The sequence below is a fragment of the Hipposideros armiger genome, unplaced genomic scaffold, assembly GCF_001890085.2.
Source record: "Hipposideros armiger isolate ML-2016 unplaced genomic scaffold, ASM189008v1 scaffold_126, whole genome shotgun sequence".
Taxonomy (NCBI): Eukaryota; Metazoa; Chordata; class Mammalia; order Chiroptera; family Hipposideridae; genus Hipposideros; species Hipposideros armiger.
Window position 1 is genome coordinate 726,898 of NW_017731476.1, and position 14,524 is coordinate 741,421.

The window sequence follows — 14,524 nt, forward strand, 5'->3', positions numbered from 1 at the left end:
CAGAACATCCTAGATAGAGGAAATGGCGTATGAAGACATGGAAAGGTTATGTGGAGGAAAGGTGAGACATTGGGTCTGGCTGAGGCCTAGGATGGGGAGGGAGACTGGATGAGGGAGTGTGGGACAGGGAAGCTCAGGGGGCAGGCCAGGGCCTGCGGTGCAGTGGTTTGATCCCCCCCCTCCTCCAATATCAGGTGGTAAAGACCCTGGGCGGTGGTGAGGGGCTTGCAGCTGAAAGATACCTGAGAGAGAATTTACAAACGAGTCTTTCAGCAACTGTTTGTTACCTGCAGACAACTTGCTGGACTTGGTAGAACCCAGATCGTAAAGCTGGAGGGCTTTAGGGCAGCAGTATCTTAGTGCAGGGGCTTGTGTGCTCTGTAGGCCCACAGGGTTTCTTGGTGGAGTCTCAAGTGCTAATTTGGAGTATAAAGGCCTCTGGGTCTCCCTCCCCCTCCCCCACTAAGTAAGCAGAGTCTCAGAGTATGTTTTATATATTGGGGTTCTATGTGATATTTCTTTCTAAAAAAAAAAAGCTTTTCCTGCCAGAATCCTGGACCTAGTAATCCCCAACCCATGTTATCCCAAACACAGAAGCCTGGAAGATGTGTGGTGCCCTTCTTACATTTTTCACAGTGCTGGGCTGGTTGGTGATCTGTATGAAAATGAAAGAGAAGACAGTTGACATTCTTGGGATTTTTTTTTGAACATTTAGTTGACTTGTTATGTGGGAATTTTGTTTATTTGGTTTCTTCCTTTTTTTAAAGCTTAGTGACTCACCAGTGAAATACATAGTGAAATTGTTTTGCTTATTTATGATTATGGGTGCCAAGGGATTTAGCTATATTATGTTTACTTCTCACAGCCACGCGGTGAGGGGTAGTGTTGTTGTAAGCCCATTTTGCAAGTGCAGAACTTTGAGGCTCAGAGAGGTTAAGTCATTTGCTCAAGGTCATGAAAATGCAAAGTGGCGAAGTCAGAAATGAGATGCAGATCTGGGCTGACTGTAGCGACCACACCCTTCCCAGTTACATCGGACAGACACTTCATGGTAAGGCACACCCAGCATAGGGAGCAGCCAACCACCCGTGCAGTGGACGGACACAGGTCGAATGGCTTGGAATTTCTAGGCCTTGGCTTTGTGCTGTTGCCCATCGGGAAGGGGCAGAGCTGGGTTTCAGAGTGAATCCAAAGCAGCACGTTGTCACAGTCCCAGGGTATTGTCCCTGGATTCTAGCAGGGTCGTTGAGAGCTGTGGGGACGGTGAGACATGCTCCCCTCTCAAGCTTGTTGTGTGGGCATGGGAGGCTGACCAAAAGCTGCGTGTAGGAAGCCAGCCCTATATGTGCGGACCTGTGAGCAAGGCCACCTTCCTGGTAGGGCTGTGGAGCTAGACGGGAGCTAAGTACCCCTTCTTTTCAACTGTGCACCCCCCCCCCTCCCGCCCCGCAAACCAACAAACAAATTGCTGCTTTTCTGCCTTTCTAAGGCAGGGAACCTGCAGGGGGATGGAGGAAGGGAATCCTGTGTAGTTTCAATATTACAATATAGGTTTCCATAGTGTAAAAGTCACAGCTTTTAAAAATCATAGTTTTGATTATTACCAGGCATACTGTTGGCAGTAAGACTTAAAATTGCATCTGCTGGGAGTGCTGTGTAGACCCAGGACACTCGCCCAGCTGCGGTGTCTTCTTCCTCTGTGGCCTATAGTCATCTGTGGGGGTGGGAGGAGCATTCAGAACCCGCAGCCAGGAAGAGTCACTTCCTACTGCACACAGATCTCTGCTGCAGCACCGGCTGGCTTCCTGCCGTAATGTGCGCTCTCAAAGTACCCGCCCCCATAGTCCCCGCCCCTACAGTCCCCGCCTTCAAAGTCTCCACCCTCCCAGTCCCCGCCCCCGCAGTCCCCGGCAACGGCTCTTCTCGGGTATAGTGGGGACACAAAAGGATCCTTGGCTGTTGGTGGTGATACCTGAGAGACTCCGAGTAATGTGACTGAGCGTGAACAGAGAATTCAAGCGTGGTGGTACTGGGTGTATTGAGAGCTACATGCTACTGACAGCTTAGGGGACTTTTTTTATTTTTTTTTATTTTTATTGCGGAATTGGGGGAAGGGGAACAGACAAGTTGCTGTCCTTTTGTTCTTCAGTCTAGTTGTGGAGGATGTTGCTTCACTGGCCCAAGTTGGCACTATCATTGCGCTCTTCCCGGGCGAGGCAAATCAGTCGCTGGCTTCTGGACAGCACTCACACTGGCTGCTGGCTATACACAGTAGCCCATGGCAACCCACTGCAGCCTACATGCCCCTCGCGGGCGACTCACGGCAGCCCAGCTCCAGGTTGAGCTGTTCAGCATGTTAGCTGTAGAGTGCAGTGTCACTGGCCCTCATATGTGGGATCCGAACTGGGGCTCTCTGGCGTCCCAAGCCAGCTCTTAACCAATGGCCACTCTGCCGGCCCAAGGGGGACTTTGCCTTAATAAAAACATGTACACGTGGAGTTTGGGTTTGAGAAATTTGTTGTGAGTATGGATGATGTGAGGAAGGATGACTATTAGCCGGCATTTGCATGGTGCATTGTAATTAGCATGCAGGACACACCTGGCTGCATTTCGTAACCAGGATGTTCAAGAGCTCGCAGGATCTGCCCAGAGTCACACAGACTCCGTGGCACTAGGACTGGCTGGAGCCTGTCATTTTCTCTGCCTGCCATGCGTGGCTATGTGCCTCTCAGAGGTGGCACTGAGTCCCATGAGCCTGTTCGTTCCCTCGTTGCTTGTGCAGAGGGCACCTTTCTGTGCCCCCTCATTCTTGCCTTGGCTCGCATTCAGGGGCTTGTCATCTGGATCCCAGGAGAGAGCAGTCTGGGCGCACATTCTCCTGGGCTGTGTCTACCCCCTCTCAACTCTCCCTTCCCACAGGAGTGACTTCCCTCCTGTTTATTTATGAGGGGGCCCTGGGAAGAGCCTCCCACCATTGGCCTGTCCACCTGTGCCAGGTGCAGGGTCACTGCTGCAGAGCAGTGCCTGGCAGTGTGCTTGTACTGTCACCTGCTGACCCTCAGGAGAAGCTTGGCTTCTCTGTCCTGCCTTCCTATTGTCCTAGGCCTGGGTGGGAATGTCATTTCAGGAGGGGACAGAGGAGGCATCACAGCTTTGCCAGCCATGAAGAGGACGTTAGACTTTGACCTGCACTCAGTTTCTGGAGACTGTGTGGCCACTGGATAGAACCTGGGGGGAGACAGGAAGTGATTCTTCTCCCCCATATCCTAGCGGTTTGCACTGCAGTCTGGAGATTCATGCCAAAATCAAGTACATGCTATTTTAACTCATTTAAAGTGCCAGTTCTGTCCGGGAGTAATTGAGGATGAAGGTGGTGTGGGTTTTACAAGGGACTTGTCTGAAACAGTTGCCTGTGGTAGTGGCAGCTGACATGACATGATGTACATGTGAGCTGGAGTGTTGATTGTGACTTTAGATTTGCAGCATGCACGTACAGGGGTTCACCAGCTTCACACTCGTTGGCTGCCTGATTTCATCCCATGCGAGGTAATGCCAGCTCATTCCTCGCCCTGCAGCCCTTGGCGCGGAACTTCTGTGCTGCTCTGGGGGGCAGAGGAGCTGTGGCTGGGACAGGGCTCTGGTGGCCCTGCTGGTGACTAGACCAAGAGCTGCTCAACTCGGGCCAACATACCCTCTCTGAGCTTCATTTTCCTCATCTGTGAAATGAGGTTGGACTTGCTGTTCTCTGGAGTTTATTTCCAAAGATTCTGTGATCCTGGTCTAGGATTTCTGGTAGCCTGCCTTGTGTTAATGTGCTCAGTGGGTATCTTGAGAGTGTAATTGATGAGGCATGCAGATAAAACATTTCCTCCTCCTGGGATATGTACCTGGGAAAGAGAAGCAGATGGGATTGTGAAGAGAGCCTGTTCTTGGCTACATTACTTATTTATTTTAGACAGTTTCTTACAGAACTATTTTCTCATTTGCTTTTTTCTGGTCGTCTAATTAAAGCCTTCTGACTGGCATATAAAGATATAAGTATATTATTATATGTCTTCAGCTCCTAGTGAGATGTAGTTGTTGCCCAAGCAGCAGATGCAAAATTTTTAGTGTCTGGGCTAATTAATATCATTTTAAAAAAACAATGTGTGACAATAAACCTGGCATTTGAGAGAATAAAGTAACCTCCTCCTCCTTAGTTCCTCACTTCTCTTTTCTCTTTGCCCAACTGGTTTAGAAGAGTTGGAGCAAGGTGGAGGGTACCAGTCCCCCAGGTGACATTTTAAAACACCTTTTATTTGGAAATAATTTCAAATTGACGGAAAGATGGCAACGGAGGAGCAGTGCAAAGAACACTCATACCTTTACCCAAACACACCTGTTGTTAACATCTTGCCGTTTGCTTTATTTGGACTTTTTCTGTGTATGATATACTGTTGACCCTGGAACAATGCAGGGCTTAGGGGTGCTGACCTCACGCAGTTGAAAATCTGCATACGACTTGATTCCCTCAAAACCCAGTCATCCTTTGGTAACAGTGGAAACTGGTTCCAGGACCCCCGCAGATACCACAACCCGGGGATGCTCGCATCCCTTATGAAAGGGTGCAAAGAACAAGCATAAGCCAGCCCTTTGCATCCCCGGACTCCCAGCGATTCCAATCTGAGGTGATTGAATCCGCAGAAACGAAATCAGGGCCATGGAGGGCGGACTGTGTATTTACTGAAAAAGGTCTGCATAGAAGTGGACCTGTGTGTTTGAAATCCCTGTTGTTGGAGCCAGCTGTATATGCACATGCATATATATATATATATATACATCTAGACATATAGTCACGGTATTTTTTTCCTGAACTCCTTGAGAGTAAGTTGTCTGCATCTTGGGCCATAACCCCTGTGTAGTGTGTTGCCTAATAGGGATAGTCGCTACATAACCACAGGTAGTTATCAACTTCAGTTAATTTAACGCTGATGCAGATTCAGTGCTTTTGCCTGATCTACAGTCGGTATTCTGATTTTGTCAGTTTGCCCAATTATGTCCTTTTAGCATTTCCCCCATCAAGTCCAGGATCTAGTCGAGAATCAGGCATAGTATTTACTTGTTATGACTCTAGATTTGTTGTTTTAAATTTTTGAACCCAGTGCACCTGTCCATTGGTAGCTAATTGGTGCTGCCTGTTTTTATGTACTGGCTGGTGGTGCGTGTCCTCTGTGTACAAGATGTTTCCTCTGATTGGTTCCCACGGGGACAGAATATGCTGCCTGGACCTTATCATCTCCACAGTGAAACCAGTGGGCTTTCTGGCCCAGACGCCTGGCGGTCATCCTGTGTCTAACGTATGGTCCTCAGCAGTAGACAGATCCCTGTGATCATGGAGGAGCCCGAGACTCTGACTGGGCACTTTGTGCAGAGCCGAGGAATTCTGGGTGGACATTTCGCCCAGTGGTCAGCTTGACGGTAGCTGAGCCTGAAGCCTAAAAGGGCCTTTTAATGACTTGCCTTATGTTTGGGTGCGGCCAGAGTATGTGCTTTAATCAAATGTTAAGTATCTCATGACGGTACTATGCCAAGTTGCGTCTGCAGTTAGTCCCAAAGGGTCAGCATTGCTCAGATTTAGGCTGCAGGCAGGGCAGTGAGGGGCCTCTGAGGCCAGCACATGACTTCAGAAGTTTGATCCAGAGGCGCGTTTGTGAGTTGCGATAAATGCACCCACCTGGGCCCGGTCTCAGTTCCCTTCCTTCAGTAGAAGACATTGTTTTCCATCCACTTTTGTACATGCTTTTTAGAGTTCATAACTTCAGCGTACAGTTGACCCTTGAACAACACAGGTTTGGACATGGGTTCAGTTATACACAGGTTTTTTGTCAATAAGTATATTGGAACTTTTTTTTTGGAGATTTGCGACAATTGAAAAAGCTCAGACCAACCACATCGCCTAGAATTATCAGAAAAATCAGCTTTGTTATTGGTCAGGCTTCTGGTCAACAGGAGGCTACTAGTAGTTAAGTTTTGGGGGAGTCAAAAGTTATGTGTGGATTTTTGAATGTGTGGGGGGTTGACCCTTCACCTCCACATGGTTCAAGGGTCAGCTGTGTATACTTTCCCCTCCGCTTAACCTGCCTCTGCCTCTGTCATGAGTAGGCTGAGGGACGGGGTTGACCTGGGTGGGGATGGGACTGAGGGGGGACCTGCCTGCCACTTAGTAGCCGTGCACCTTTGAGTGAGGCGGTCGGCGCCTCGGGGTTTCAGTGACTGTACTCCTGGGTGTTAGATTGAAGATTTAGCTGGTTTTACCAGTTTGCTTTTAGAGAACTCAAGTGAGATGTGTACGTCATTATGATGGATTTGGTTTGGGTTTTTAAAAGGACAATGTCTGCAGTTGGGAGACACAAGAGCAGTGACAGGGAAGATAGGCACCGGGGTGGGCTTCCCTGCTTCCTGGTGTCTGAGCTGACTCCAGGAGGGGCCGGGTGGATGTCACACCCATTCCCACTGTGTGTTACTTAAGGAATAGTCATCTCATATGAAGGCCGAGAGGCCAAGGAGGTATTTTCCTGCATAGGTGAAGGTATGGAAGAAAGAGGTGTTCTGAGAGGTCAGACATCCATGATAACCCCTCCCATTAGCTTCCAGAGAGTTGTATGAGGCTGAAGTTTTTTGCTGGTGGCATCTGTTGTAACTCATGGTATGTTTTATGTACTTGTTAAAACCCTGATCAGCAGCTAGTATAGAATCACTTTTCTCAGAACCCTTCTTCATATCCAAGTCAATAGAGTAGTAAAATTGTTCTAGAGATGCCACAGGAATATTTGAATGGGACTCTGGGGTGCTAGTCCCTATTTTATTCGGTTTGCTATCACGGAGGCCATGAACCTGAAATCAGGAGGCCCATGCAACTCACCTCCGTGTAGGGTCTGTGGAGTGTGGCTCTTGGAAAGGGTGGCAGAAAGCTTGATTAAAGTTTTCTGATTAAAAACAAGAGCCATTTTTTTTCTCCCAATACCAATCTTGTGAAAGGTTACGCTTCAGAGGGGGATGTTGTAGAGCCAATTAGATAAAACATTACAGAGTTCATCAGGGTTTGAGAAAATGGTCATCTAGGTGCCTTATGTTAAGGGAGAAAGCACCATGTTATCCACCTTTAGTCTCAGTGTTTTTTTTAGATAAATTATTAGCAGCCTTCTGGTTTTCAGAGCACATTCACTGAGTGCTTCTGAGCAAAGGTCATTATGATCAGAGTCCATAAAGGGGAAAGTTTAACAGTCATGTGTGTCTTGAATTTAGAGGAATTACTAGTATCCTGAGGAACTAAAAGTGATTCTATTGTAATAGTCCACTGGTTCCTTTCGCTCTCCTGAATTTGGCCTGTAACATATTTGAGCAGCAGGCTGTACTGGATGTTACAGAAAATACAAAGCTATTAGGCAGAGTCCCTTCCCGGATGGTTGATGTTCTGGTTTGGGAGGGAGACCTAGTGTCTGTGGAGTGTTACCAGGTGCAGATAGGACGCCCAGCCCTTCCTTTATTTCTGGCATTATGGTTACTGTGTGCTGTACATTGATCATTTTGTTTGAGCCCCAGAGCCACCCCACGTGTTAGGTTCTCTGTTATCCCCCTTTGTCTCCAGAGGAAGAAGAGTGACAGATTAAATAACTAGGCCGAGGTGGAGGTGCGTTTTGATTCGAACCCAGGGAACCCGACACCAGAGCCTGTGCTCTTTAACTGTGCCATTCTGAGATGGGCCGAGAACCGTGCCACGGGCAGAACTGTGCAGTGCTGGTTACGGGACAGACTTAAGGATGAGAACAGAGAAGGGGTCTGGAGTGAGACACCCCCTCAGGGTGAGCTGTGTGTGCACTCCGAGCTGTGTGTGCACTCCACACCCAGGAGCAAAGCAGGACGAAACTGGCTTCCGAGACCGGGAGCCTTCAGACNGCGTTGGTTGAGAGCTGGCTTGGGACGCCAGAGAGCCCTGGTTCAGATCCCACATATGAGGGCCAGTGACACTGCCCTCTACCGCTAAGATGCTGAACAACAGCTCAACCTGGAGCTGGGCTGCCATGAGTCGCCGGCGATGGCGTGGGCTGCAGCCCCTGCTGCAGTAGGTTGCCATGGGCTACCGTGTGTAGCCAGCAGCCAGCATGAGCGGCCAGCAGCCGCAGTGAGCGGCCGTCCAGAAGCGGGCGACTGATCTACCTCAGCCGGGAAGAGCGCAATGATGGTGCTAACTTGGGCCAGTGAAGTGATGTCCTCCACAACCAGACTGAAGAACAAAAGGACAGCAACTTGTCTGTTCCCCTTCCCCCAGTTCTCCAGCACTGTTCCCATCCCCCAATTCCCCAATAAAAAAATCTTAAAAAAAAAAAGAAAAAAAAGAAATGATGCCTTAACATATATTTTTTTTCCAGCCTTAAGTTGGTGATTTTTTTAATCTTGATACAATACACATAACATAAAATTTACCATTTTAAAGTGTACAATTCAGTGACATTAAAGTACATTCACCATGCTGTGCAGTCGTTTCCACTCTATAGTTCTAGAGCTTTTTCATCACTCCAAAGGAACCTCCTTACCCATTAACCCTCCCCCCGCCCCCCCCAGCAACCACGTATCTGCTTTCTGTCTATGGTTATGCTTATTCTGGATATTTCATATAAACCGTATTTACAATGGCTTATAATACTGTATTACAGTGATTCCTCAGGCCCCACGTAGGCAGTGGCCTAACTCATTTTGTTTCAACAGTTTTTATGATGAAGCAGTTTAGGGACAGGAGATGTTTGTAGCAAGTATTCAGTGGGGAGTGTACTTCAGTGTTTGGTGATTTCATTACATTCCTAGGTATGTGAGGAATAGTATAACCTCGTGTGTAAGAGCAGGGTTTTTGACATGCATTTCAATTCTGGCTCTACCACTTACCCAGGTGTGTGACTGGGGACAGATGACTTCATCTCTCTGGACCTCAGTTTCCTCATCTGTGCAATGGGTTTGTTGGGAGGATGAAAGAAATTAATGATGTCAGGTCCCTACGACAGGTCCTGGTGTTACCCAGTAAGTGGTAGCTTTTTTAAGTTATCACCATTGAGTAACTAGTTTACAGCTTCACTTAGTATCAGAGAAAGAGTTAATTCCTGCAGCACACATATATTAAGTGCCTACTGTGTGCTGAATCCTGGGAATGTAGAGATGGCCAGGAAGTAGTTTGCCTGGGTGCTTCCAGGCTACCATGGAAACCTGCATGGTAGCAGGTAATGGCTCTTTTCTCTCTCATTTTTAAAAACAAATGAATATTGTACAGAATTTAAATGATACAGAGAATGTTCAAAGTGCAAGCCTTTTTCCATTCCCATTTCCAGAACCCCATTCCCTTCCTTAGAGGCAACTATCATTACCAGTTTAGAAAAAAAGTATGTGTCTGTGTATGTATAGTATAGATATGTTTTTTCATATTCCCCACTCTCTCTGTAAATGGGTAGCATACTATCTATACACACTGTCACACTGTTTTGTGCCTTTGTAAAACATTTCATTTATATTGGACATAGTTGCATATATGAGGTTTGACAATTAAGTTTGCGAACGTGTTGCAACGATGTTGCTAACCTTTTTTGATATCAGAGGGATTATTCATTATGACTTTCTACCAACTGGACAAATAGTTAACTAAGTTTACTATTTGGAAATNTCCTTCATCCTCACCCGCTCCCAACTAGCAACCTTCAGTTTTTCCTCTGTGTCTCTGAGACTATTTCTGTTTACATTTCTCATTTATTCCCACAAACTGTTTTTAAACAGCAAATCCTTTTTCTCAAAAGAAATGCTACATCAAGGTGATTTTATGAAACAGACCAAAGTAGTCTTTTTATATCAATTCGTTTTAGAAATTTGAATTTATAGCATTTACTCAGAAAGTCAGTCAGTGAGAAGAGCGAGGCTGTTTTGATCACAGAAACTTGAAATGGGTTATAAAAAATATTACAGTCTTATTTTAGTCCCACAGTCTAGTTATTTCTGTATTTGAAAAAATTGCTAGTTTTTACAGCTTGCAATCCTAGGATATTTTTCAGTCAAGCTGGTGGATTGGTTCAGAAAAGGAGCAGAAGGCAGATCTTTATCATAAATACAAAACTCAAGAAAGTTCCTCACACTCAAAGTGCTGAAACTTGTACAAATGATTCATCCCTCAGCACTTCCGAGTTCAGTTGTCATCGCACAGCCATCATGCCACGACTGCAGCATGGTGGGGACAGTGGGCTGGCACTCCTGAGTGTGGCTGGCCCCCGTGTGCCATGTTGTTGGCCTGAGCTGCTGGTGTGGGTGGGCTGGTGTCAGCCCGACAGCCTCCATAGTTCCAATTCCGTCCTCAGACGTGCTGGTTTCTCCGGAGACGGCTCTGAGTTCTTCCGTCTCCTTCAAAGCCAGTGACCACGTCAGCTTCCGGCAGTAGTACAGTTTGCTCCGTAACACATTTGAACATGGACTTGTTTTAAAATACAGTTCTTGTAGTTAGCTCTCACTCTGGGGGCACTGAGAGGCTATGGGGAAGGGAGGAGGGGAGGTGAGTGGGAAGAAGGGAATTAAGAAATCAGAGCCACTGTTGGCTTTGGGTTGTCTCCGGGTAGGTTCATGCCAGTGAGGGCAGAGGGCATCCAGCCGGGCTCACAGTTGGCTTGTGTGGAGGGATGCTGGCTCCAGCTCATCACTACTTCAGGGAGAGAAGAGGAAGTGGGTTTGGGGCTCCGGGTAGAGAGGGACGGAAGAGCATTGAAGGCCCCTCGCTTCTCATAATTCTCTGAACTGCTCTGTTGAGAGTCTGGCTGTGTGTGGGCCTGGGATTGGGGGTGCTGCCTAGTTCTTAGTCCCTGCTCAGCGTGGCTCTTGGCTGCACCTTGGTCTCTGTTGGCTGCTTACGTGAGGTGGAGAGTTGGCTGGACACACGGTTCCTGAAGCACCTTCAGAAAACCCCGAGAATCCACACGCAGCTTGACTGCAATGGCTCTGAATCAAAATATGGCCGATTATTCAGACCCGGGGCAAATGTGTTGTAACAGCAGGTCTGTAGGGAACCCCAACCTTTTCCCTAATGTCCTCACGTTGCCTGTTCAGCCAGGGCCAGGGACTGTTAATTTGCATTCAGTGTGTTTCCAGAATTAAATTTGAATTATTTGCTCCCTTTTCCTTAGCATAAATAACTGAAAATCGATTTCACAGTAGCATGAATTTATAGTGTATACTCAAACTTTGGGTTTCGAGCCAGTTGGGAAATTCCCTTTGCGTTTCTGGCTTCCACCATGTGTCTGAAGAATATTGAACCAGGATGCTTTGAGGAAGTAAATTACTGTGCTGCTGCATGTGACCTGGAAGGAACCGAGGAACAGCGGAACTGAAGATACAGTTTTACTGATTTGTTTTTTTCTCCAAATTCCTTTGTTAGGCATCTGAAGAAGCCTCCCTCAGGGCATTGGAAAGTCTGATGACGGAGTTTTTTCATGACTGTACAACCAATGAAAGAAAACGTGAGATAGGTAAGTGCCGCACTGAGTAGTGAAGAGTCCTTTATGACAGAAAGGCCCCCGTGGGGAGGAAGGAGCTGGTAGCTTCGGCTGGTTAGGCCTGCGTGTTTCTCCTGGAATTCTTGCTCCTTTTGCTCTGGTTCTGCTGCTTGGTGGCTGGTGAGGTCTGCACGTCTAGCCGGGAGGGCTGTCGCCCGTGGAGCCTATTGTCCTCCATGGTGACGGACTTTCTTTCCTTCGGTGAAGCGGGGGAAAGCCCTCCCCTGCCTTGTTCATTTCCGCAGTGTTGAACTTTCTAAGACTGCAACTAAGACTGTTACTTTAAAGAAATTCATCAAAGTGTCAAAACAAACATGATTTTGGTGTGTAGATGTCCAAGTTGAGCCCTATCTAGTGCCTAGAGGGCCTTTAACCATTGTTACCTTTGGGGGCTTCTCGCTTCTTTTTCCTGGTCTCCATTGTTACCTCGCCCATTCAGAGAGGCATAGGTGTCATCACTCAGGTCTCCTGAGAACCTCAGCACCTTCGAGAACCTCTGAGTTTTCTATTCATTGACATGAACAATATTCATTAAAGCATGTGTGAACTAGACAGTGGATTCAGGTGTCAGCTCTCTGCCTCAGGGACATGTGGCCCTGTGGGCCTAGAATAACCCTTTTCCCTCTGAGCCCTCACTTAACCCCTACATTTGAAAATGAAAAACGTTTTCCTTTCTTCAAACCTGAAGGCTTTCCCCTCAGATGCCTGTGCTGACCTCACACTCACTGCTCTCACTTCCTAGGAGGCCTTTTTCTGTTTGGATTCTGCCGAGGCCTATTTCTCTGCCTCACTGGTTTCTCTAACCAGTTAAGTGTCAGGGCTGATTCCTGCCTTTGGTCCAGAGTTTGATGGAGGCTTGCTGTCCAGGTGGCCAGTAGCCCTTCAGCTATGGCCCATTTCCCCCAGCTCCTCTGACCATCATCGTACCAGCTCCTGGCAGATGCTAACTCCTTGTCTCCTCATTTGAAACTTGGTGGTCTCTTTGGGGCTTGCCCTGTACGTGCCCCTCTTTTCCGAGGGGGTGCCCTGCAGAGAACCAGAGCGTGTAAACAGGGTGCTGACAGAAGCGGAGCCCAGTGGGTGACGAGGCATTCGGCTTAGAGGGTCCCCTCTGCTTCCTTCCCTAGGCTCTCTTATTTCTCAGCGCTCTGTCTCTCCTCCCGCCCCCAGAGTGATTCCTCATTAGTGTTGTGCTACCAGAGCATCTTCTAGTAAGAATATCACCCGTGATTTTTACCAAAGAAGGTGAAAGAGCTTTCCCTTACATCAATCCACTATATTCTAACACTAATTTCTGTAAAGTTCAGTTTTGTTTTGTTTTTAAAGATTTTTATTGGGGAATTGGGGAACAGAATCAGGGGAAGGGGAACAGACAAGTTGCTGTCCTTTTGTTCTTCAGTCTAGTTGTGGAGGACGTTGCTTCACTGGCCCATGTTGGTATTATCATNCCCTTTTCCCCCCACCTCGGGCCACCTTTGGTTCTTTGAAGTCAAGGACAGTCTTACTCTTACTCCTTTTTGTATCTCGGGCTAAATACAGTATCAGTTACTTAGTGAGTATTGAGCTTATTTGTTTGTTGAATGAATAGCTGAGATTCTCAGTGGGTCCAGATTTCAAGGCTTGTTAAAGGCAGGCTGAGAATAATTGTGGCATAAAGTGTATATTTAGGAGAGTTTATGTGGTGGTGAAGTACAGATTGGATTGGCATGGGGAAAGCTGAAATCAAGATGACCAAGTAAAAGAAATAATATTTAGTAAGCTGGGCAGGAGGTGATTAGGGCCTGGCAGAAGTTATGTGAGGGAAAAGGTATAAATCTAAGAAACCTTGTAAAGCAAGCCTCAGGCCTGGTGACATTTGTTATGGGCACAGAGGATCGGGGAAGAGTCAAAGAAGGTTTCAAATTATGTGACCCTCCTCCTCTTTCACGTGTTCCTTAGACTCTATTAGGTGATTATGGGTCTCGGCTGACTTAGTGGCTCCTTAATAAACGAGTCAGCTGTGTGGGTCCCTGAACTGCCAAGCCCTGAGCAGTGCAGTCAAGGAGCAGATAGAGTCAAGACAGGTGTCGTGAAAAGCATCTCTGCTTTGCAGATTCTAACTCTTTCTGTTTGGTTTATTTCCGATAGATACATAAATAGCTCTGCAGGAGTATATCCTGAGCCAAGTTTAACTCATCATCCTGCCCAAGGATTTCAGTTTGCTGTCGAGGGAAGCCAGGTAGCTCGTGGGGAGTTCAGCCAGGCAACCCACAGACTTACAGCTGTGTGCCTGTTGCTCCCTGATGTCCGAAGACAAGTAGGTGATGGTTCCTGGGAATCCACAGTCTCGTGCTCATACTTCCCCTGTGGGCTTCCTACGGGCCCCCAATTGCTCTTCATAGTTGTGCTAACAGAGGGAAATCACCATTTCTAAGTTCAGAGTCTGAAAATATCAACCTGATTGTTAACAATAAGTATAATAAGTGTTAAAAAATCGTGTATGTATACTGATAGAAAAGTGCATAGATCATGATGTAGAGCAGGATGTACGTATCCCGGGTGCCCACCACCCTCACCAACACCTGTGACTGTCTCTGATTTTAGCCATTTTGCTGGATGTGTAGCGCCGTCTGGTATTTTTTCATTTGCATTTCCCTGATCACTAGTGAGATCGCGCACTTATTTTCTATTTAGGCTTTTTGGATACCTTATAATTTTGTCAAAGATAATTGGGCTGTTTTTCTTTACTGATTTGTAGAACTTATTTTATACAGTAAGCCCTTACTTAACCTCATTGATAGGGTCTGTGACTTTAAGTGAAACGATGTATAATGAAACTAGTAAATGATATACACATGAGTTAAATTCCTAGGATGTCTCATCACTGTTACAACAAAATTACGTTGAACGAAACGACATGATCTGAGGACCTGCTGTGCTCTGATGAGCGTTCTCTTAGCTGTTTATGTTGGAAATACCTTCTCCCGTTTGGT

The 14,524-nt window shown here is 47.0% G+C and overlaps 1 protein-coding gene across 1 annotated transcript in view; it reads left to right on the plus strand.

Moving 5' to 3' along the window:
• XPO6 (exportin 6) overlaps positions 1–14,524 on the plus strand; it is a 108,119-nt gene that overhangs the window by 21,401 nt on the left and 72,194 nt on the right. The window contains exon 2 of the mRNA XM_019648687.1: positions 11,435–11,525. Coding sequence (XP_019504232.1) covers positions 11,435–11,525 — 91 coding nt within the window. The remainder of the gene's footprint in view (positions 1–11,434; positions 11,526–14,524) is intronic.